Genomic DNA, 23,729 nt, shown 5'->3' on the forward strand with positions numbered 1-23,729 from the left:
TTTGATGTACTCATGAATGCTTTCTGTCTCCGCTCAGATAGTGGATCTTACACTTTGTAAGACTTCTTCTACCCCTGCTTCCTGCTGATGTGCTGCTTTTGAGTGTTAAATCCTCAGTGGAGTGCGCTATGCATTATAAGACATTTTCTGATCTAATCTCAGCTTCCAGCTCTTATCTCGGCCAGTCTATTGGGGCCACTGGTTACCTGTTGACTAGCAGGATCAAACCATAAACACTTTTGCAGACTGGGCAATGGAGCTCTCGAGACAATCTAGATGCAAAAAAGCTGTTGAGAAAAGCATACAGGAAGAGACACAACCCAGTGTTAAGGAACATATGTAGAATTACACTCACCAGCCACTTTATTAGGTACACTGAAACTGGGGAACTGAAACTGAATTTCCCACTCGTGGGATCAATAAAGTTTGTCATTATCATTATCATTACACCTGTCCAACTGCTCATTAATGCAAATATCAAATCAACCAATCACATGGCAGCAACTCAATGCATTTAAGCATATAGACATGGACAAGATGATCTGCTGCAGTTAAGTGACTTGGAACGTGGCATGGTTGTTGGAACCAGATGGGCTCGTCTGAGTATTTCAGAATTTACAGAGAATGGTCTGAAAAAGATAAAATATCCCGAGAGCAGCAGTTCTGTGGGTGCAAATGCCTTGTTGATGCCAGAGGTCAGAGGAGAATGGCCAGACTGGTTCAAGCTAATAGAATGGCAACAGTAACTCAAATAACCAGTCAGTACAACCGAGGTATGCAGAAGAGCATCTCTGAATGCACAACACGTCGAACCTTGAGGCGGATGGGCTACAGCAGCAGATCACCACACCGGGTGCCACTCCTGTCAGCTAAGAACAGGAAACTCGCACAGGCTAACCAAAATTGGACAATAGAATATTGGAAAAACTTTGCCTGGTCTGATGAGTCTCAATTTCTGCTGCAACATTTGGATGCTATGGTCAGAATTTGGCATCAACAACATGAAAGAATGTATCCATCCTGCCTTGTATCAATGGTTCAGACTGGTGTTGGTGGTGCAATGGTGTGGGGGATATTTTCTTGGCACACTTTGGGCCCATTAGTATCAATTGAGCATCGTGTCAATGCCACAGCCTACCTGAGTATTGTTGCTGACAATGTCAGTGTTGGCTCCAGGGTTGTTCCATCTACCACCACTGGGGGAGCCCACGAGTCCAGCTCTCGTCAGTGCGATCAGCAGAATCAGCAGTAAAGACCTGCACCTGTCTTTCTCCCTACTTAAGGAGTTGTTTGTAGCCCTATGCTATGAGCATGCAGGTGCAGCCAGCTCGCTCGCTCGCGCTCTCTCTCTCTCTCTCTCTCTCTCTCTCTCTCTCTCTCTCTCTCTCTCTCTCTCTCTCTCTCTCTCTCTCTCTCTCTCTCTCTCTCTCTCTCTCTCTCTCTCTCTCTCTCTCTCACACACACACACACACACACAAAATCACAATCTATCATGTTGCATTTGGTGTTTTATCACGACGTTTGTCTCTAGTCGTGCATCTCATTTTGGAGACAAAATTTTTCTGTCGAGTTTTGTTATTTTGGGTTTTTTGTTAATTACCTCTCGGGTCAGAGAGCCATTTACTACCCCTGGTGTCCTGTGTTTACTCTTGGGTGTCTTTTCTCGCGTGAGGTTTCCATGATTCTTTAGATTTCCCAGTTTTTTTCCTGTACTGTTTTACGGTGTTTTCCTTTAGTAGCTTTTCCCACATAGTTTTGGCGAAGGTTAGAGTTATCTATTCTGTGTTCAGGCTCTTGGGTTTGCTCATTTTGAATAAAACCTTGCCGCAGATTTCCCTACTGTCACGGTACAGCGGGGCCCCTACTGGTCACCCCCATATACAGCGGCAATTGTCTTGTTGCGTTGTTTGTCCCTCAGGGCCTATGATCCGTCTCACCTGAAGGTTGTTTGTTTGTCTATATATGTCTTGTCTTTATACCAGTTGACTGCTGGTCATTGTATCCTTAATTTGGATCTTGTCACAGGTTTTTGGTTTGCTCACTTTATTCATTAAAACCTCCCTTTTTCCTGAGACTTGGCGTTATCACTTCCATTTAATTTCACACTTCCTGCCTGTCACACCTACTAGGAACCTACCACGTTACAGACCATGTCCATCCCTTTATGACCACAGTGTACCCATCTTCTGATGGCTACTTCAAGCAGGATAATGTCATAAGCAAATCATCTCAGACTGGTTTCTTGAACATGACAATGAGTTCACTGTACTTGAATGACTTCCACGGTCACCAAATCTCAATCCAATACAGCATCTTTTGGGATGTGGTGGAACGGGAGATTCGCATCATGTATGTGCAGCCGACAAATCTGCAGCAACTGCATGATGCTATCATGTCAATATGAACCAGACTTTCTGAGGAATGTTTCCTAGTACCTTGTTGAATCTATTCCATGAAGGATTAAGGCAGTTCTGAAGGCAAAATGGGGTCCAACCCAGTACTAGCAAGGTGAACCTAATAAAGGTGCCGGTGAGTGTATATGCTATGCAAATGAGCTGGAGATCCCTGGATGACTGAAGCAGATGTGTTTATGGCAAGTGATTGAATCCTTGAATGCTAACACTGTTCCAGTGGTGATTGAAGCCCATGGAGTTGTGACCCAAAAGATGGAGGAGTGAATCCAGGAAAGACAACATTGACATATAATATGACTACCCAATAGAAAGTTGAGACAGGAATTGATCTTCCTGGAAGTTAATAATAACTGACCAAAAGACTCTTAAATAATAGTAATTATATTTGTACAGTAGCACTACTGTTGCACAGCTTACTGTTGAACGTGAGCAGAAGTGATTACCCAATGATGCACTGGAGTGAATTCATCACCCTCTGAAAGATTGAGCATTCTGGTGCAGTGCAGATGGTCAGTAGAACAGATGAAGAGTTAAAACATGTTAGAATCTCCTTAGAAAATGGAAACCTTCCTTGTGTAACTTGGTGAGACTCGGGGTTGGACACAATGCTGATAAAGAGCCGACACCTACTTTAACGGAGCTAGTCTCCTCTAAGTGAACAATGCAGACACGGAGAGTGCACGACTTACGAGGCATAGTGAGAACACACTTCACAAAAATGCTCACGAAGGAATATAAAGGGACCACAGCGATTATGAAAGGAAAATATGTTTATGTAATTAAGAATGCTGAAATAATACAAGGCACTGAGAAAACACGGCAGAGACAAAGTAAATGAGTACTACAAAATAACGACCAGTAACACCAGACCACTAGATACTCACACAAGGGAAAACCATAAGAAACCAGAACCAAATACATAGAAGTTAGATTAACAGATACGAACCCTAAGACAGAGTGTTTGACAACGCAACATGGAGCACAAAGCATAAACCAGACTATACTAAGAATGAACATAGAATGCACTTTTAGGAGTAACCAAAGTCAAAACATACAAAGGACATGGAGGCAAGACTAACCAATACAAATATAAATAATCACAAGGCTTTAAACATTAAACTAGAGCAAAACAACCAAATCACAAACACACAATAACCCACGATCAGAAAACAGAAAACCAGGAAGTAAATACCAGACAATAATGAAACAAACAAGAAACAGCTGAGACGGAAACAAAGGCAGGACTATACAAAGAAGGTGTGGCGGACAGGAGGGGGGCAGAGCCAAACGCAACACCTTGTGCCTTCCTCAATAGGAAAGTTATCTTTGTGACCAATCCTGTAGGCCTACATAATAACAAATAACATCCATCAGTTCGTCACACATGTGGTTGCAAGATTAAATTCTATGGAAAGTATAAGAATTTGTATTGCTCTGTAATGTCACAGAAAATGGTTGTCAATGTGTTTAATATTTCAAATGCTTAATCAGCATCTATATATAATGCAGGATAATACTGTAATTGCTGTCTTCTCTCCTTTTAAATGTTTATAGTGGCCACAAGTCATAAAAACATAAAAAGAAAACAAGTACCCATCAAAGCACACTATCAAACCTTTCAGCCAATATATCTAAATGGAGATGAGTCATCCATTTTAGTGCCAAAATAACACTACATATTAGCATTGCTTCCATGTAAAACTCAAAGGTTATAGGCCAATAAATGCATTCATATTTCTTTCAATCATGTATTAAGATTCAGTCACTGGTTTCTGAGAAGCTGTCTACTGACATTCCACAAAAGTATCTCCAGTATTTCTTGGAGTCCCTAACCATTTCAAAGAGCTCCTACTGAGTGCACCTGGTATTCTCAGTCACAGTCTCTGTCTCAGCCAGCCTCATATAGTATGTACAGTAGAGGAGAGGACAACTGGCATTTTAAAACATTAATTTCATACTAATAAAACCTTAGTCTTCAACCCTTAAATGTGACATTTAATATAGATGTAGAAACATTGAAAACGAGTTCACAGAAGTGATATTTTTGGAAAGGAGGAGGCCAGTAGAGGCTCTTAGGGGCTCTCTGCCTCTGTGTCCTTGAGTTGATGCGCCTTGGCAAATTAAGAAGTGAGCAAACTCACTGACTCAGACACGGCTTGGTCATATTAATTGGTACCTAAGAACATGGACAAAATAAACATAGCAGCGTGTCTTGCATCTTCACACTTTATAACCTTAAAGAGCATGCTCCTATTCCAGTGATGAATACTAACAGCAACCTGATTTTAATGTCAACCTGCTTTGCTGGTTCAGTTTTGTTGTATGTTCACAGAATGATGGACCTTCTCTTGCGCAGATCCCAGTAATGACTGGAGCTTTCATGGACTCGCCCAGCGGGGACTACAGCACTGAGCACTCGCTCTTCAACTCGTCTGCTAGTGTGAATGCCATCCCCACGACGACCGTACACATCCAGCCCGACGAGCATCAACGCGTGTCCACAGACGCTATCTGGCTATGGGTTGCCATCATTGCCACAATTGGAAACATTGTGGTGGTTGGAGTGGTTTACGCATTCACTTTCTAATTCTTTCATTTATAGGGTCGGCTGTGGAAAGTTCTAAACATCACAAGATGACAGAGATGGTATTTGCAGTTCGGGTTCAGTTCCAGTTAAGCAAATCTCATCACACAAAGCCTGGAAAATCATCTCATCGCTGTGAGAAGTGTTGTGTTTACAGGATGTTCAGAAGGATTAAATGTCCCTCAAGATTTGGACCAACTTAAATGTCCCCAGGAGACATGAGAAGCAATTAGGAGAAGTGCTGCTCAATTATTTGGATGAAGGGACTGCAAATCTTCAAACATTAAATGGAATCAGGTCACTGCTATAGTTTTACTTTAAGACCCAAGAAAAGAAATTATTGCTATTTTTCTGCTAATGGAATTCTGCTAAAGTTATTTTGCTTGATATATGTTGTAAATTTGTATATAAATTGTTTTGTTTAACTTAGTTATTGTGATAAAAGAATGACACCATTGTTTTATAGCTTCACAACACAGTTTTGCATAGAATTCTAAGCTAAAGTCCTTATTTTGGAGAACTTCTTTTCCAATGCTAGATATTTAAACAAAAAAATATATTTGCTTTGAAAATGCTATTGCCACAGCTGCTCAGAAATTAGTTTTTAAAATGTGGAGGTGGTGTATCTGTTTTAGAATGAATCTAATTGCTACCGGTATCCTTCTGTGAGAAATCTCCAAGTCAGAGGCATTCAATGAATTGGCATTGATCAGCTGGGAGTTCTAGTTGTTACCATGGTGATTAGTCCCCCATAATTAAGGACATTAAATGACTCTTCCCTGGTTGCAGAGCTCCAGAAGGGAATATCCTGCCTCCCAGCTGTCTGTCTGTTCAGCCTGCTGTTTTATTGGATGATAGCAACTAGACACAGAAGAAGCCATAAGCACAAATTGTGTTCTCTAATAGCTGTAGAGTGGGTTGCCATGGAGAAGGTAAGACAGGGTCACATAGAGAGTGCTAGCAATGTTACCGCAGAGCTTTCTGGGCAGGACTCACATGGAAATCATTAGAGCCATTCACTAATGTCAGATCTATAAATATGTCTACCAAAAGCAGTATATATACACATCTGATTGCTCTTACAAGCAATTTTATCACAGTAAAAATGTTACTATAAACAACAAACATAACGTTCCAGTTTACATAGTAATGGACTGAATTAAATTATGAAGGTGTCTGATATGTGTCTGAAATCATCTATATGTTAATTGATACACACGTAAAACTATGGCTATTACTTATACATAATAATATTCACTAATGTTAACATGTTATTGTTAGTAAGAAAAATCAGCTGTCTCTCGAATTAATGCTCAACCAATCAGAGCTGTGAAAAGCCCAAGTATACTTTTCTGAAAGATAATAACATATTTTCTGTACCATTACCCCCTAATTCACCTTAACGTATATATTCTGAATCTCTTCTGAGGGACAAATATACAATTTTGACATTTTAAAAACAAAATGAATACAAACACAAAGCTCTTCGTGTCCTCTGCTGAATGATATGGATGGGTGAGACCCTCTGCTCTTCCTCTAGCGTTTCCTCACACCACCTCCATGCTGCCAGCCTGTCGGGGTTAATGCAAGCCTTAGGTTATGTGTACATATTGATGAGCCCAGAGATCTGAGGTGCTCTGGAAGCCTGGTGTCTCCTGAGAGGTGCTCTCTGCTCAGTGCATGGTTTCTGACAGCTCTGTGAACACAGTTCCAATATGCTAATGTGTGCCACGGACACGTTTTGGCAGGAGCTGTCATCTGTCGTAATACCAATGCAATCCCCTGCAACTACTGTGACTTACTGCAATCTGCAGCAGGAAGTCTGAACACAAGCTTGTCTTCAAAAATCATCTACTGCATAATGGCTCTTCTGTCATTATGTGTAATGAAATCTACATATGATTGTATGCAGGTGGATGTAAACTGAGAGCATAGTTGTAATATGGGCTTGTTCTGTGGTGACTCTCACAGCTGTGCTTCAGTCTGTCTGACATCCACCCACTCTGACTACACGTTATGCATGGACTGGCTTTACAAACTTAAAAATCATAAGTTATCTCATGAATCTCTACGTTTATCTATTTATTTTACACTGATTTGAATGAAAGGTAAAGAATAATGAATTAACTGCATAATCCTTAAACTCAGCTTTATGTTATGGATAGCAACTTTATGTTACACAATGAAATTAAGCAGAAGCAGTGGAAATGAGTCAAAGCAATCCTTCTGCGTAAGCTGTCATCAGCTTTATTGAAATCGAGCCTTGTTTGGATTTATTGATGAAATATAGGCAATAATGGCTACTTTATTCTTATGCACAATGAATGCATTTACTACCCTGACCATCAATATTATGATAGAAAAGCATAACCTCTGAAAAAAATAGCATAAAGAAATTGATTCACTGACAAATAGCCATATGCCAAATAAATAAGATATTTCTTATGAAATACTATGTACCTGAATCTTTACTGACACAAATGTTTGTGTCAGTAAACAACATTTTTTTTCTTTATAGCAGCACTTTGCTGACACAATAATAGCAGCGCCTGTGTGCAAATAAAAGAGAGAGAGAGGGAGAGGTGGAGAAGTGAAGCTTCACTTTGCTTGACTGAAATTTTTATTTTTATTATGAACACTTCAACAACATATGTTGTATTTAGAATAGGAATAATAAGTGGTAGCATACATAACAGTGTTAGTTAATTCAGTACTTCTGATTAGCTAGCATGGGAAATGTAACTCGTAATTCAACTCCAAACAACGTCTTCCATCTTGTTCCATAAAGAGTGTGATTAATGGTGTCATATCAGCTGAAAAATCTTAAATTTTGTATTTCAGTGTCTGGGTTTTTAGGAACGATTGCCAATGTTTCAAGTACAACTATGAAATACTTTAAGTAACATCTTATCTCAAGTACTATTTGAACTAGCATACCTTAAGTAACGTGTCTGATTCACTGAATATCATACTTACATTCTTATAATCTGTAATTTGGGGTGTTTGTTTGTTTGTGTTTTTGCTTTGATAATTATTCTTTAGATTCTAAATGTTAAATCCCTATTAATTACACTGTTATGCTGAGCTCTGAAATGAAACCTAAATGTCATGCCCTGGTTGGCACTCAGCCAATTCACTCATTTTGTTAATATCTACTAATCACAGTACCTGAACACTGTCCCCATGTCCTGTTATCACCTACACAAGGACCTTGTTTGTGTGCCATATTGATTCCCTCAGGTCCTCACCCTTGACACTTTCCATTAACCTTCTTGCGAGACACTACACCTCGTCTCCTAGTCACAGCACTGGAGAATCCAGGTAGCAACCTGCATGTGGAGACCAGGGAGGACAACACAGAGCAGTCTGTGGTTTTAGTGACATGGAACAACTGACCTGAGCATGCAACGTCTGTGGAGTTTGTGTTGTAACTATTAGTGATGAATTTACTTTGTTAATTTTTAACGGTTTATATCCACATTCACTTTTATATGATACCATGAATAGTTCAGCTTTCATTTGATTCTGAAGTATTTCATTTGCCTTTCATCCCCTTCAAGGAAGTTTCGTAGTGATATCAACCTCTCATACATTTGCCTACAGATTATTTCATTATCAAAATAAGGGCAGGGGTGAGAGAAATGTAGAAGACGGCAGAGCTAATCAATGTCTACATTGTGTTCTCTCATTTTTGCATCATGTGAGATGGGGAATAATGTGCCAGGTCTAACTGATGGAGAGAATGTGATCTTTTCAGTGCGCCTGCAGGCCATTTGTCTCCCAGAAGCATGAGTGTAGGCAATACATCATGATTTCTCAATAATATGAGCCATTGACTGTCTCCATTGAGAAGTAAAACAAATTGTTATTTTGTCTTTCATGGATTTCCTGTAGTTCTTTGTGCTGACGTTTTAAAGGGAAGGGGTGCTGATGATAAAATACCATAGCTGGTATTAAAGAGATCAACAGTGAGAGAATTTTTAATTAACAAATAATGTAATTCAAAGTAAACAGAATGTCTGTAATATTTAAATGATTATTGGTGTTACTGTTTGATGTTGCCTCCTGCTACTGTTTTATGCTCTATCCAACACTACCTTTGATAAAAAATAAATACCTGAGCCATAAAATGATCAGTGTCCTTACTGATTATATATAAGATTCGCAGATAAGCAGAATATACTGTATATTCTGCTTATTAGCTTATAGTAAGAAGAGGAAAACCATCAGACACTAAAGGGTGGAACTGAGAGAACTTGGAAATGTAACACCAAGGATTCCCTAGTGGTGACAGCGGTGACTTGGGGCTGATATCCATAAGTGACTCCAACTGATCCCAAGAAAGACAACACCTGTCCAGAAGATCACAGATCCCAGGAAAGACAACACCTGTCCAGATGATCACAGATCCCAGGAAAGACAACACCTGTCCAGAAGATCACAGATCCCAGGAAAGACAACACCTGTCCAGAAGATCAACGATCCCAGGAAAGACAACATTTGTCCAGAGGATCACAGATTCCAGGAAAGACAACATCTGTCTAGAAGATCAATGTCAGGAAATTCAAAAACATGGCACTGCAGCCTCAATCTCCCAGGCCTCCAACCCAAATGTGAGAGCCAATATATGACCACCCACTGGAAGGGTCAGGGTGAGGTTGTTTTTATGTTTTTGTAATGGTATCAGCAGTCTACAGTTTGACCATTCTGGGCCAACAGAGGGCGCTAAAATATAAAGAATCAGATATACAGCTCTACAGGACCTTGCAGTGATTAATTGGTTTTAAAAAATTAGATTGTTCTAGTGTATAAAAAATAATTTCTGCTTTGAAAGAAGTACGCTAAGTGTCAGAGCAAAGGTGGTCACTTTCCCTTTTCACTCTCCATTTTCCTTGTTCCTGGATCACAGCTCAAGAATTCCGGCTCATCTGTTATGTCCACTTCATACACATATTCAAGTGTCTAGTTTAGAGTAGTGGAACAGCATCCTGATAAACTAAGATGACCTTGTCATCATCAACAAAACTTCTGGAAGTGACCATATATTACCCTGAAATAAGTCAACAGTCTAACATCAGAATCAGGTCCACTACTTCCGCCTGGTATCATCTACATCTACATATTTTTATAGCTTATTGTGCATATCTGGGAGAAGATATGTGTCAGATATTTTCTTAATTAAAACTGGTAATACTTTATAATACAACATTACTGATACACTGTAACATTACCATTAATTACAGTTTGTAATCTCAGCAATGGTGTGAAGCATCTTGTATTAAGTATTGCTGCATTGTTACACATTGATGACCAGTAACATTTTCCATAATTAATGGCATGGGTTTCATTTCATTCATATTTCTGTGGGAAATATATTTGTAGTGGGTTATCCAACATACTCAACATGGTGATGCTTAAGAAAGCCATGTTTTTTTTATTGTTATAGTGGAAACATAATATCAGTCAGGAAGGATAATAGCACAGATCAGGTACCATCATCTTAATACAGCCTTAAATAAGTATAAAATGGTTTCAAAATTAAAAAGGTCTCTATGCAAAGTTACATAATACTCTTGCAGGCAAAACCACTATGACATCTCTCAGTCACAGGTGAGGCATGATTAGTGGTAATCAGGGTTAACAAAACACACACTGAGGGAAGGTAGACAGAGTGGAGCAAAAAGAGAACAAACCAAACAACATTGATTCAGCACATGGGACTAGCACTAGCATTCAGAGCACTCCTGGCAGGTTAGGGACCATCAGTGCAAATCACTCGACTCTGGTAAATAGTGAAGTTAAAACAGGAAAAAAATAATAGTAACAGGTGAAGGTACTAACTAATAAACCAGGAACCAAGGAAGTGAATGTAAGTGATGATGACAGGTACATATGAGCTGGCTGGTACTGGCCAGGGCTTGACAACTACTAACACTGGTACTACTAACACTGGTATATTTTCAATGCACATTAATTTGGAAAGTGAAAGTCCTTCACCCCATCCCCCTGCCCCACAGAAACTGTATAAATAACATGTGTTTTGCTTTATAATCTGCACTGTACTCTAGTTTCCAGTTTTAATATTATGTTACACAAAAATACAGATGTGCGCCATCATTCCATGGTTGTTTGAGTGCAGTTGTCTGAGGTTTCGTGCGTAAATACTGGAGCAGGTCACTATTTGGAATGGAAAGTCACAGTATGACTTATAGTCTGCCACAGTAGAAGACCCATTATTTGCTAAATGCTTTCAGAACCAGATTTTAAAAATAAACATTCTTGAGACACTGAGACACCATATTAGCTAAGAAATAGATGCAGGCATTTTCTGTCTTTAAAAAGGAAAATGTGAGACAATATATAGATTCGTTGATAAAAACTAACTAAATTAAATAGTGTTCATCCAGACAAAAGAGGATAAATTTTCATCCACTGTTTGAGGACTAGTTAAAAGCTTGTTTACTTTGGCCCTGTAATGAAGTTGCTGGGCCAAGTGTTTGCTTTCAACTTCATGCTAAAACGAAACACTCTGAGAATATAATACAATATCTGAGCAAAACGCCACAAAGAGTAAATGTTGTAGTGTTAGTTATGTGCTCTCCCTGTGCTACAGAAATATTCCATATAGCCACCTCACAAAAGTAAACATTCGTATCCTGCCTCTCTCTCTCTCTCTCTCTTTCTCTCTCTCTCTTCAGTGCTTTTCATGTGCTTGGTTTTATCATTGAAATCTCAGGGTAAAGGTGTGAGAGGACAGTAATTAGCTACTACTGAGTTGCAACACAACACAATATAAAGCATACAACACATGGTCACATGACCCCCCCAGCTAACTGTCTGGTGCAAAGTAATTCTTTGTTGATGTAAGCAATATATAGTTCTCTTCATATCAAATATATTATTTATTTATTGTAGACTTACAACACGCTTTAACACTTATAGGGATATGCAAATGTATGGTTCAATAAATTTGCATATGCCTCTTGTTTCCAAAGGAAACAATAATAACATTTTACAAATGAAACATGTTTTTATATTTATATTAATCTTGGTGCTGCTGTCATTGGTGCGTCAGCTTCTGCAGGCCCAAAAATGTTCATGTTAACACCAGATGTTTTGTTCTGTGTCTGCATTCACCCATTATCATTACTGACGTAGAATTGGAAAGTGCTGCTCATTGTTACACATTGAATACCTTTATATATGTCAGTAAAGCATGTGTTTACGAATGGAGACAGATATGAGTGCATAATCATGCTACAATGCACAGCCAGCTACTAACTTCTGACTATGGACCTAAAATGATTGAATTAAACTCACAATAAGATGCAGTATTGCAGTCTTGAACACCTCAGAGTAGTTGTACGCTCTGTGTATGTTTTATTCCTAGACCGACGGTACTACAGTAATACAGTGTAAACATTTGCAGCTTAATTTCATCATTGTTTTATTTGCTTAAATGTTTATATTATTTTATAATATTAACATATATTATATACCATTTTAAAAGTATCAACTAAATGTTTTTTTTTATCTTTAATTGTACAATATTTGCAAACTTGTATATGTACAGTATGTATGCCTGTCTTTTTCTTTGTTGGTACAGTACCCTTCTCACCTGATAAAGCACATCATATCAGACAGAAAATCACTTTATCAGGAAAAAGAGGAAATGAGTTTTGAAAAATGTAATAGAAAAACAGTCAAAGAGAGATCCCAGCATTCCAATGTCTTGAGGAGTCGCCCAGGAGCCGCCGCCCAATCAGGAAAGCCCAGTGTGAGGCAATGCAAGCGTTCTAACGCCAGCAGGGATCTAATACTGGAAAAGCTTAGAAAGATAAAATGTGGCAAGACAGAAATACTTTCACAGTGTTTGAGTTAACTCTCTATTTACAGGAAGTGTAAGATTTGAATCAGCAGCAGTGATCTGTACATTTTGATTGTTATGATAGTACCCAGCTGAGTTCTGTGATAATAAAGCAATATGCTTTAAAGACACTACCCCCTGTCCTCCAAACACAGTTCAGTAAATGTCAAATCCATGCAAGACAGAAAATGTCAGAATTTAATATGATACAACAAAAATTGAATGAAGTTCTTAGTTATGCAAGGTCTGCAAAAAAGTTATGCTAAGATGAAGCTTCTGATACTAGTGGAGACAGAGTACAACGAGACTGTGAAGAAGACTGTGATAGTCGGGACGACAGACACAATGGGCTGGAGAGGCAGAACAGTCCTGGGCTGAGCATGTTTGACAGGCCTTTAGAGGAAAATAACTTTCTTGAATGAGAAAAATGTATTTCCACCTGATCAAACTCAGAAATGCACACAGTCTGGCTGTAAAACAAAGTGATACTGAGACAGACACAAATACTGAGAAGAGCAAGATTTATTAGGAGCAAATCCATAGATGAGGTTAGTAAAAAGGTCTAGGGTCAGACAAACAGATCCAGAATCCAGAAAACAAAAGCAAAACAAACATCAGGAAAATAAATTAGCAGGCTAACAGACAGATACACCTGAAGATCTGATATAAACACTAAACATAACAGAGGCTAGAACGATCAATACAGGCTGCATGCAACAGGGACCTAGGACAATTAACCAGCAAGGAAGCACTAGAAACAGGGTATAGAGGCTAATGAGTGGTAAAAAGACACAAGTTAAACTAACAGAACACAGCAAAAACCTAAACAAGGACTGGATCAGATACGGAGAACATGAAACAAGGACACAATATATGGTTGTAAAGAGAAGGTGGGAGGGGCAAGCATGACACATATAGTTTAGATGTCATCTGAGAACTCTGTGGTCAATAATGGTTTACAGAGAATTCTCAAGTAGAAAGCATGGTAATGCTGTTAACAGTAACAGAGCAGGCCTGGGCTTGCTGTTGTGACTGAATCTTGGTGAGAAAATGTTTTCTGCTTTCAGAGTGTTTCCTGAAAGAAAGTTGTCATAGTTTTATTATTATTATTATTTTATATATGGCACAATTTCTGGCATTTTGATTGGCTGTACTGGGATAAATTATATGTACTAGCCTGTCTATATCAACATATATCTGTTATTATAAGAGTATATGTAATCATGGACTTGATTTGGTCTGACTATAAGATTGATTTTTTTTAATTCACCAATTTGCTGAAATAAACAAGGTTTCTTCCATTTAAGGTCACAAGAACCCTATTTGTCTACTGACAAGAATTTACATGAACAACATCTGGAATGTTGGTGGATATCTAAACACACTTTTGTAGGGTCATGACTTCAAAACACTCACCTAAGAAATGAAACAATTTATCTGTCAGGACTAGCAAATAAAGTGCAAAAATGCAGATGTTAAGATAAATATTGTGTATATATTTATCTTTGTAGGAGTTTTCCTGTTTGAAATCAACTATGAATCATGAAACAGGAGGGGGAAGAAAGTGAAGAGGGCAGAACCTTCTTCTCTTTGGAATGACGTCTCATCCCATTAAGGTCCAGCTTGCGGTGCTATAAAGCAGTGAGGCCATGTGGTGTACCCATCAGAGAGACTGAAGCGCTCGCAGGATCCAGAGAGGAAACCAACATATGTGGATTTAAATCTGACTCAAAAAGGGTGTGTACAGCTTTTTGTGTATCCCATAGCCTTACTAGAAAAGCATTAACCACATTAACTATTAACCACTGACAATTGCACATTATTTCTTAGTTTTTAGTGGATCTTAGTGATAGTCGATTCTGTGGACTATCTGTGTAACCTAATGTATGTATATGTGATGTGATAAATATCCAGAAAGACTTCAGTACTGCTTTCAATACTGCACATACAAATCTTTTGTAGAATTTTGACCAAACTGTCAAATGAAAGGCATATGGCTATGAGAGTACTTCTAACCGCAGGCATGGTTTAAAAAGCTGATCTGATCTGAGTTTAATCTATTCCATGTTGGCATAAAGGTTGCCTAAGCTGTCACAGATCAGACAAACGTGTGGTTACAAGGGGTCAAGATGTTATATTCCAGTTCCATTTACAACAGTGGGTTTGAAAAAGTGCTAAGAAAAATCTAAACCATACCACTTTGTTGTATCTAATTGTATTTGAATCTAGATACTAAATCATTTATTTTAGAATTCAAATCCGAATTATTACTAAGTGAATATGCAATATATGGACAGGTAGTTTAGCCATGTCATAGTAGGTCATTTCTTCTTAGTCTGAAGATCCACTCATTCATTAACTTATGTATTTATTTCTTGAAAATCTCATAATCAATGAAAGGAAAGATTCTGTTTTTGCAATTAAAAATATAAAGTATTTAAATAGACTAAAGCAAGTAGGCTATGTTTAGATCTGTTAGTGGTGCAGTGTTTTAGATTGCTAACCAGAAAATGTACATTACCACATTTAGCTGATTAATGCTGCTTGTGAAGGAGTCACAGTGGGGTTAAAAAGGCCAGCTCTGCTCTGTAAGCTTGTAGCCTGTCATCACTACACCTGCTTTCTGCCTGAATTTCATAGTTATTAACAATTCTTCCATTGCCAGAGCATGCTAACGAGATTACTCTGAAGATCAAGATAAGTCACTCAAGAATAGCAGACTAGAAAAAATGACATTTCTGATTTCAGAACCCACACAATAATATCTAAGCTACAATGATGTGAAAGTGGAAAGTTGTAAGATTGTAGCTAAATTTTATGACCATCAATCTCTTCCCAGCTCACCGAATGGAGCCAGAAAACCCAATATCTACAACAGCCATCTCTCCAGCCAATTTTACTAATGAGAGTATTTGCCATGATTTAGAAGCATGGAATTGGCTGTACACCATGCAGCCAGCGTACATGTTGGTTATCTGTGTGCTAGGAATTCTGGGAAATGTGTTTGTCCTGCTGGTCTTTTGCCTGCATAAGAAAGCCTGCACTGTGGCAGAGATCTACCTGGGCAACCTGGCAGCAGCAGACCTCATCCTGATGTTCTCCCTACCGTTCTGGGCCCACAACGTGGCCAACGAGTTCAACTGGCATTTTGGCCCCGTGATGTGTCGCCTGGTCAACATGGGTGTAAGCATGAACATGTACTGCAGCATCTACTTCCTGGTGTTGGTGAGCGCTGACCGCTATGTGGCTCTGGTGCACGCGCTGTCCCACGGCCGCATGCGCCGCCCTTGGTACGCCAAGCTCTCCTGCATAGCTGTGTGGAGCCTCGGAGTCCTCCTCAGCATACCAACCCTCAGCTTCCGGACAGTGCAGTACATATCACAGTACAAGGTCACCGCCTGCTTTCTGAACTACCCCAATCGCGCGGTGGAGCTGGCCTGCGACATTCTACTCATGTTGCTGGGCTTTATCATCCCTGTGTCTGTCATCTCCTACTGCACCTGGAAAATCATTTGTGCACTGCAGAGGCAGGTGATGGATCGGTTCAATGCAGTGAACACAGAGAAGAAGGCCACGTTGCTGGTGCTGGCCGTTCTCGTGGCCTTCCTGGTGTGTTGGGTTCCTTTCCACCTGATAACTCTGCTGGATATCCTTTTGCGACTCAAGGTACTGCATGGATGTTTACTCATCAATGTCCTGGACATCTGTAATCAGATCGCCACCTACCTGGCGTTTAGCAACAGTGTGCTCAATCCCATCCTCTATGTGATTGTTGGGAAAAACTTCAGAAAGAAAGTCAAAGAACTTCTGGAGCAAATTTCCTACCGAAAGAATAAAGGCAGCGGGTCTACACGATCACAAACATCATCGACGCTCAAAACATTTGCATAAGAAAAGATTACACTGAGCACATACTGTAAAGCCGATGAAACACAGATGAAACAAGGCTCGTATTGTTGGTATTGGTCTGTTATGCTGAATAAGCTTTTAAACATGCTGAAAGGGAATCAAACCCATGACTGTTAGGGTTTACCAAGTATTATGTATAAAAAATATGTTCTCATAATTATTCATGTTCAGTAGCTATATACTTAGTTATTTTGTAAATACAGAGTTTCAAAATAAATATTATTAATACTATCCAATTTCTAGTGTGCATGTATTATGTGGTGTGAAATGCAATGGTTCACAGAACTGATACACAAGATCAAGAGTTACTAAAGCGTGGTGTTATCATCATGTATTAATGTAGAGCACACAGATAATAAAATTATCTGAAAAATTTCAGATAATTTCAATGGTGGTGCTTTCTGTAAGATACAGTACTTAAACCAGACTAGTGACTGAAACAAGTGCCCTAGAAAAAATTACCAAAAATAAGGTTTAATGAAAACATTAGTCATCTCAAGACACTGAAAAGATTTCTCCAAACTCCAAAACTGTTAAGTATTTATATGGACTAAATCAAGTATATTTAGATTTGTTAATGGTGCAATGTATTAGGTTGTTAACCAGAAAATGAATCTTGCAGTCAGAGTATTTCAGTACTGTCATGTTAAAGCCCTGGACCCCTTTCTTTGTGTGTATATATATATATATATGTAGTCCGCATCCATATATGTACTTCCTGTGGGTGTGGTTGTCTTGTGTATGTGTTCACCCATCTCGTCAGTCTAATGCGTTATACGCAGGTCTCGTTATGTGTTTAGTATATATTGTGTGTGGTTGTCTTGTTCTGTGCTCGTCTTGGTGAGTACATTGTGAGTCTATGTGTTCTGTGTTCGCTCAGCGATACCTGTGCAGTAGTGCGACTATTTTTTGAATAAAGCCATGTATTGATGATACTGGTCTCTGCATCCTCTCAAACCTCGTACATGTACATTACCACATTTAGCTGATTACTGCTGTTCACAGTGAGGTTAAAAAGGCCAGCTCTGCTCTGTAAGCTTGTAGCCTGTCATCACTACACCTCCTTCCTTCTGCCTGAGTTTCATAGTTATTAACAATTCTTCCATTGCCAGAGCATGCTAACGAAATTAGTCTGAAGACCAGGATAAGCCAATCAAGAATTATAGCAGACAAAAAACGACATTTCTGATTTCAGAACCCACACAATAATATCTAAGCTACATCTATGATGTGAATGAGGAAATTTGTAAGATTGTAGCTAAATGTTATGACTATCAATCTCTTCCCAGCCCACCAAATGAAACCAGAAAACCCAATATCTACATCTGCCATCTCTAAAGCCAATTATACTGATTGAGAAATTGCCATAATTCAGACGCATGGGATTGGCTGTACACCCTGCAGCCAGAGTACATGTTTGTTATCTGTGTGCTAGGAATTCTGGGAAATGTGTTTGTCCTGCTGGTCTTTTGCCTGCATAAGAAAGCCTGCACCTGGCAGCAGCAGACCTCATCCTGATGTTCTCCCTACCGTTCTGGGCCCACAACGTGGCCAACGAGTTCAACTGGCATTTTGGCCCTGTGATGTGTCGCATGGTCAACATGGGCGTAAGCGTGAACATGTACTGCAGCATCTACTTCCTGGTGTTGGTGAGCGCTGACCGCTACGTGGCTCTGGTGCACGCGCTGTCCCACGGCCGCATGCGCCGACCCAGGTACGCCAAGCTCTCCTGCATAGCTGTGTGGAGCCTCGGAGTCCTCCTCAGTGGACAGTGCAGTACATATCACAGTATAAAGTCACCACCTGCTTTCTGAGTAAATATTTTCAGATAGTTTCAGTGGTGGTGTTTTCAGTAAGATACAGTACTTAAATAAGACTAGTGACTGAAACAAGTGCCCTAGTAAAAAGGACCAAAAATAAGGTTTACTGACATGAGTCATCTTGAGACACTGAAAAGTTTTTTCCAAAACGTATTTTAAGGTCTAATTGAAGAACGTGTCACAGACTTTCCAGCTGTTACACAAACCAGGTCTTTTGGTGTTTCTTGTGAATAACAGTGTCCTAAATCATGAGTCTCCCCAGAGCTGACACTGTGGTGAGACGTGTGGTCATAGCCAACAGTGGGGAGCAGAACACCCCCGTGTGACCACAAGCTTGGCAGTAAATGACCCTCATCTATGGGTGGGTTCTGGGATGTAGTGACTTTCATTTGCTCTCAAAAAAAGTTGTTCTTTAAAAGTTCTCCTGTTTTTTACTGCACTTTGAAAATAACACTGCATGACACATGAGGTTTTAATACCAATGCCTAGAAATGGCAGAAGCATTTGAGCCACAGTCTATGAAGGTTATGACAAAGCAGGCGAATCCAGAACAGCTGGTGCTGGTGGCAGGTATGAAGGATTCAGCATGTATGTGGTAGGTGAAAAACAGCATTTACAGTTCTATAGCACTCTAGTAGTGGTTGTCACTTTTAGAAGAGGCAGTACACTGATATAATATAATAATATAAACTATAATACTGTATATAATATAAACTATATTACTGTATTCAGACAAGAAAAGTATAACCTTTAAAGCAGATCACGTGATCCTTCGTTTATCAATCATCCTTCCACTAAGAGGTGCATGGCACAGAGAGGTGAGTGGTTATTCCAGGGTGAAGTCAGGCATACATGATTGGCCATCTGTTGCTTCTGTCGCCATTTGCTTTTCATCATGGCTGAGTTTATTTTAAAGAGGTTTTGAGCTCCACTGGCAACCGCATGTCCTCCCTCTGATAAACACAGGGCACCTCCCTCTCCTGTCCCTCCTCCACTCGCCTTTTGGCTCGTTTTGTTCACATTGCACAAATCGTCTTTGATTGCTTTCCATCTACTGCTGGATAACACGCACACCGCTTTTTGTTGTTGATGTTCTGTGCAAAAAGCGTAGTCAGTTCAGTACGTGCGTGTCTGTTCCCGGATAGAGTATTCCTGATGCTTCTAAATGCAACTGCAGACCCATCCATGGAAATCTCAGACTGGAACCGGTCGGACTGTAACCACATAGAGGCCTGGGAGTGGGTCTACAGCATACAGCCGTCCTACATGTCAGCCATCTGCGTCCTGGGCATTATTGGCAACGGCTCCGTCCTCTCCGTCTTCTGCGTGCAGAGGAGCCGGTGCTCCGTGGCCGACGTGTACCTGGGGAATCTGGCTGCCGCCGACCTGCTCATGGTGTGCTGCCTTCCCTTCTGGGTCGTCACCATTGTTAACAAGTTCAACTGGTCATTTGGGGAGCCCATGTGTCAACTGGTCAACCTGATAATTGGTATGAACTACTACTGCAGCGTGCTGTTCCTCAGCCTGGTCGGCCTGGACCGTTACCTGGCCCTGGCTAGGCCCATGTCCATTGGCAAGTGGAGAGGAGCCAGCCAGGCCAAGGCCGCCTGTCTGGCTGTCTGGCTTATGGGCTTCTTGCTCAGCCTCCCTGCCTTGCTGTTCCGCACGGTCCACTTCTTCCCCGAGCTGCAGACGCTTGCGTGCTACCTGGCCTACCCCCACGACGGCTGGAGGCTACGCTACAACATCACCGTCAACGTGGTGGGCTTCCTGATCCCTGTGCCGCTGGTCTCCTACTGCACCTACCACATCATCACGGCCCTCAGAGACAAGCAGGTGATTAGGCGCTCGGCCAGAAACGTGGAGAGAAGAGCTGCTTTCCTGGTGCTCGTGGTCCTCTGTGTTTTTATCCTCTGCTGGTTGCCCTTTCAGTTGTTCATGTTCCTTGACACGCTTTATTATTTTAATGTCATCTCTGGCTGTCTCTGGACCAACAGTCTAGACATAGGCACTCAGCTGGCTACCTACCTTGGGTACAGCAACAGCTGTCTCAACCCCTTCCTATATGTCATCATAGGAAAACACTTCAGGCAAAGGGTGAAAGGTTTGTTAGTACAGATGCTGACCTGTGGAGGTCGGGGTACCTCTCATGCTTACAAAATCCATTCAAGTGTGAGATATATGATGTCTTCAAGAGTGTGATTGGATGTTCTTAGAGTGATTACACACTGACCTCTGCTGTCATGTGGTTGCAATTACTAGTGAATGGGCATCAAACATGATCATCTCTTCAAATACTACATATGCATCCACTACTGTTACCTTACCTGTGATTAATACTAGCATAGTTGGTTTTATTGTATTTCTGGTTAATCTAAACTTCAAATCTTAAATTTAAATTATTTTAATTTGTGATTTCTTTTATTGCAATAATCTGTAACATCTATAAGAGAAACGTTTTGTTTATATTTATATATATATATATATATATATATATATATATATATATATATAAATAATTTTTTACTTTCTCGTTGTATAAGTAGAATAAAGCATTCCAAAACCATCTTCATTATGACATTGTTTCTATCTGCTCATGAAATATATAAAATATGTATATGTACGGCCCATCTTACAGTTTGTTCTCCAAAAGTACATCAGCGCATACAATGAGATCCACAGAACCTATACATAGTGTATTAATCCTGCTGATGAATGTTTAGTGACTAAGTTTGTGAAGAGGGCGTAAAGGCTGAGTTATAAACAGTTCATAGCACTTGAGACCAGTGGGAGTGGAGGAATGCAGCCCTCTCTCCACTTGCTACGTTAGAGAAAGCTTCACATCTGGAAAACGCCAGCGCCATACGATCATTTGTGCTTTTTTAGAGCGTGTTTAAGATAACTAGGAGGCAAAAGTAAAACAAGCTTGCAAGGTGAGTAAACTCTGCTGGATTTTTTTTGTTGTACTTTGTGAAAAAGGAGGTAATCTGTCAGTGTAACTGAACAAATACTCGCTAATGCAGCATATGCTACAATAACAATAATACAATAATAATTAGGTTTAACATGTAAAATTTAAAAAGTCTTTCTTTGCCTTTTTTATCAAAGGATGGATCAGCTTGTGTCTATGGCAACCTTGAAATTCCAAAATACCACAGATTCTCCTGACTCTCCTTCGATGATGTTCAATTCATCAGAATGGCGTCTGGTTTATGCCATCGTACCCCCATATATCTTTATTGTGTGTTTGACAGGGATCTTGGGCAATGCATTTGTGCTATTAGTCTTCTTGCTGCAGAGAAGCCGCTGGTCTGTGCCTGAGATCTACCTGGGCAACCTGGCCCTAGCTGACCTGGTCCTCCTGACCTGTCTGCCATTCTGGGCCATGAACATTCTCAACTCCTTCTACTGGGTGTATGGAGAGTTCTTATGTAAGGTGGTCAACCTGGCCATCGTTGTCAACATGTACGCAAGCATTTACATGCTGGTGATGGTGAACGTAGACCGGTACCTCGCACTAGTGTTGACCATGAAAGCAAGGTGGCTTAGGAGGAGGCGCAATGCAAAAGCTGTTTGTGTTTGTCTCTGGCTGTTTGGGATGTGCATGGGCATAACCACCGCACTGTACCGCACTGTGCAGTACGTCCAGTCTTTGCAGAACATTGCCTGCATTATCATCTACCCTTCTGACTCCTGGAAGGTGGCCCACGACCTCCAGCTGAACCTGCTGGGCTTTGCCCTGCCTCTACTGGCCATTGTCTTCTGTAGCTATAGCATTGTGCAGGCGCTTCGCCAAAGGAGAGAGGCCATTCATGCACAAGACGGAAATGATCGGAAGGCCACCATGCTGGTGTGTGCTGTCACCATGTTGTTCCTTGTGTGCTGGGGTCCGCTCCACATTATAATCTTCCTGGATGTACTCTGTCATTTCCAAGTGTTAGATAGATTGCAGTGGCACCATGCCTTGGACATTGCATCACAGTTTTCCACATATTTAGCATTTCTGAACAGCTGCCTTAATCCAGTGCTGTACGTGTGCACAGGCCACTACTTCAAAAGGAAAGTCAGTGAAATCTACCGGAGGCGAAAGAGTTCTGCTGGTTCTGTAGTTACCACCCTCCAGCGCTCTGTGGCGTCAACCTATGTACAGCGGAGCGATCAGATAAAACCAGTCGCACTGTAGGACCTTACCAAACAGCACAAGCATGTTGCTATATATGGGTATAAAAATTGTAACACTGTTTCTGTGTCATATTAAAAGAGGATCCATAAACAAACTCTGGTAATACAGCAAGTGTGAAGGGTTATTTGACACAAATGCTTGTCAGCAATCGCGACTCGGTTTGGACATTCTCAAGATGTTATGTGCATCTATGCTGTGTAAACAGTAACCCGTCTCTACAGCTGCAGTCATTCTGTTTATTGTTAGACACACACGTCTCATTACATACCAGGCATTAGTGTTTATGGAAGATTAAGCTGTGTAAATTGTATAAAAAGAAAGTTATTTGTGAAAAATGGATAATGAGTTGCATTTAAAAAATCTGCAATGTGTTTTGCAAATAATAAAGTTCAGTTTTATAATGCTATAGACTTTCCTTAATAACTAGTTTTTAACTAAAAAAGAGAAAATGGGGCTGTTAGCCTCCGTTTGCCCTGTAGCTTCCTGGATTCAGCCGAGGGAGTCTGTGTGAGAGCCACAGCCACATGCTGATAGCTGTTTTGAGCTGAACTGTACAAAGAGGCCCTCACAGCTGTTATTGTGGCTGAGACTAGACAGCTCTCGGGTCACACAGCTCTCATGTACACAACGTGTGACCCTTTCCAATCCAGCTAAATAAAGCAGAACCACCTCAAGCAAAATTGAAGGTGTCTGGAAACATGCTTGCAAAATGATTCACTTCAAGGCAACAACGTTTTGACTCAACAGAGCATCGCTAGAACCCAGATGGGTCCCAGGCAGACTGCACTATAGACCACATCATGTGCCACTGGCTTTTCTTCAAATGTTCTCCATCTGTTCCTCGTGGCATGTGCTGATTTTTCATCAGCCATGATCGCGTGGCACCTAATCCTCAAGCTACGTCCCAGCAGCGCTGAAAGATCTCAGACTCACAGCTGCAGCCTTCAGACAC

The 23,729-nt window shown here is 40.4% G+C and overlaps 2 protein-coding genes and 1 pseudogene across 2 annotated transcripts; all 3 read left to right on the top strand.

Moving 5' to 3' along the window:
• Positions 1 to 14,460: 14,460 nt before the first annotated feature.
• On the top strand, positions 14,461 to 17,680 carry LOC143480668 (B2 bradykinin receptor-like). Its single transcript, XM_076978456.1, has 2 exons — positions 14,461 to 14,602; positions 15,705 to 17,680. The coding sequence occupies exon 2, from the start codon at positions 15,713 to 15,715 to the stop codon at positions 16,754 to 16,756; it is 1,044 nt and encodes a 347-aa protein (XP_076834571.1). The 5' UTR covers positions 14,461 to 14,602; positions 15,705 to 15,712; the 3' UTR covers positions 16,757 to 17,680.
• Positions 17,681 to 19,749: 2,069 nt separating this feature from the next.
• Positions 19,750 to 20,951, top strand: LOC143481082 (B2 bradykinin receptor pseudogene; annotated as a pseudogene).
• Positions 20,952 to 21,431: 480 nt separating this feature from the next.
• bdkrb1 (bradykinin receptor B1) lies at positions 21,432 to 23,039 on the top strand. The gene is made up of 2 exons (XM_076979028.1): positions 21,432 to 21,527; positions 21,703 to 23,039. Exon 2 carries the CDS (start codon positions 21,704 to 21,706, stop codon positions 22,775 to 22,777), a length of 1,074 nt encoding a protein of 357 aa, XP_076835143.1. The 5' UTR covers positions 21,432 to 21,527; position 21,703; the 3' UTR covers positions 22,778 to 23,039.
• Positions 23,040 to 23,729: the final 690 nt, after the last annotated feature.

The sequence above is a fragment of the Brachyhypopomus gauderio genome, chromosome 17, assembly GCF_052324685.1.
Source record: "Brachyhypopomus gauderio isolate BG-103 chromosome 17, BGAUD_0.2, whole genome shotgun sequence".
In the NCBI taxonomy this organism is placed as follows: domain Eukaryota; kingdom Metazoa; phylum Chordata; class Actinopteri; order Gymnotiformes; family Hypopomidae; genus Brachyhypopomus; species Brachyhypopomus gauderio.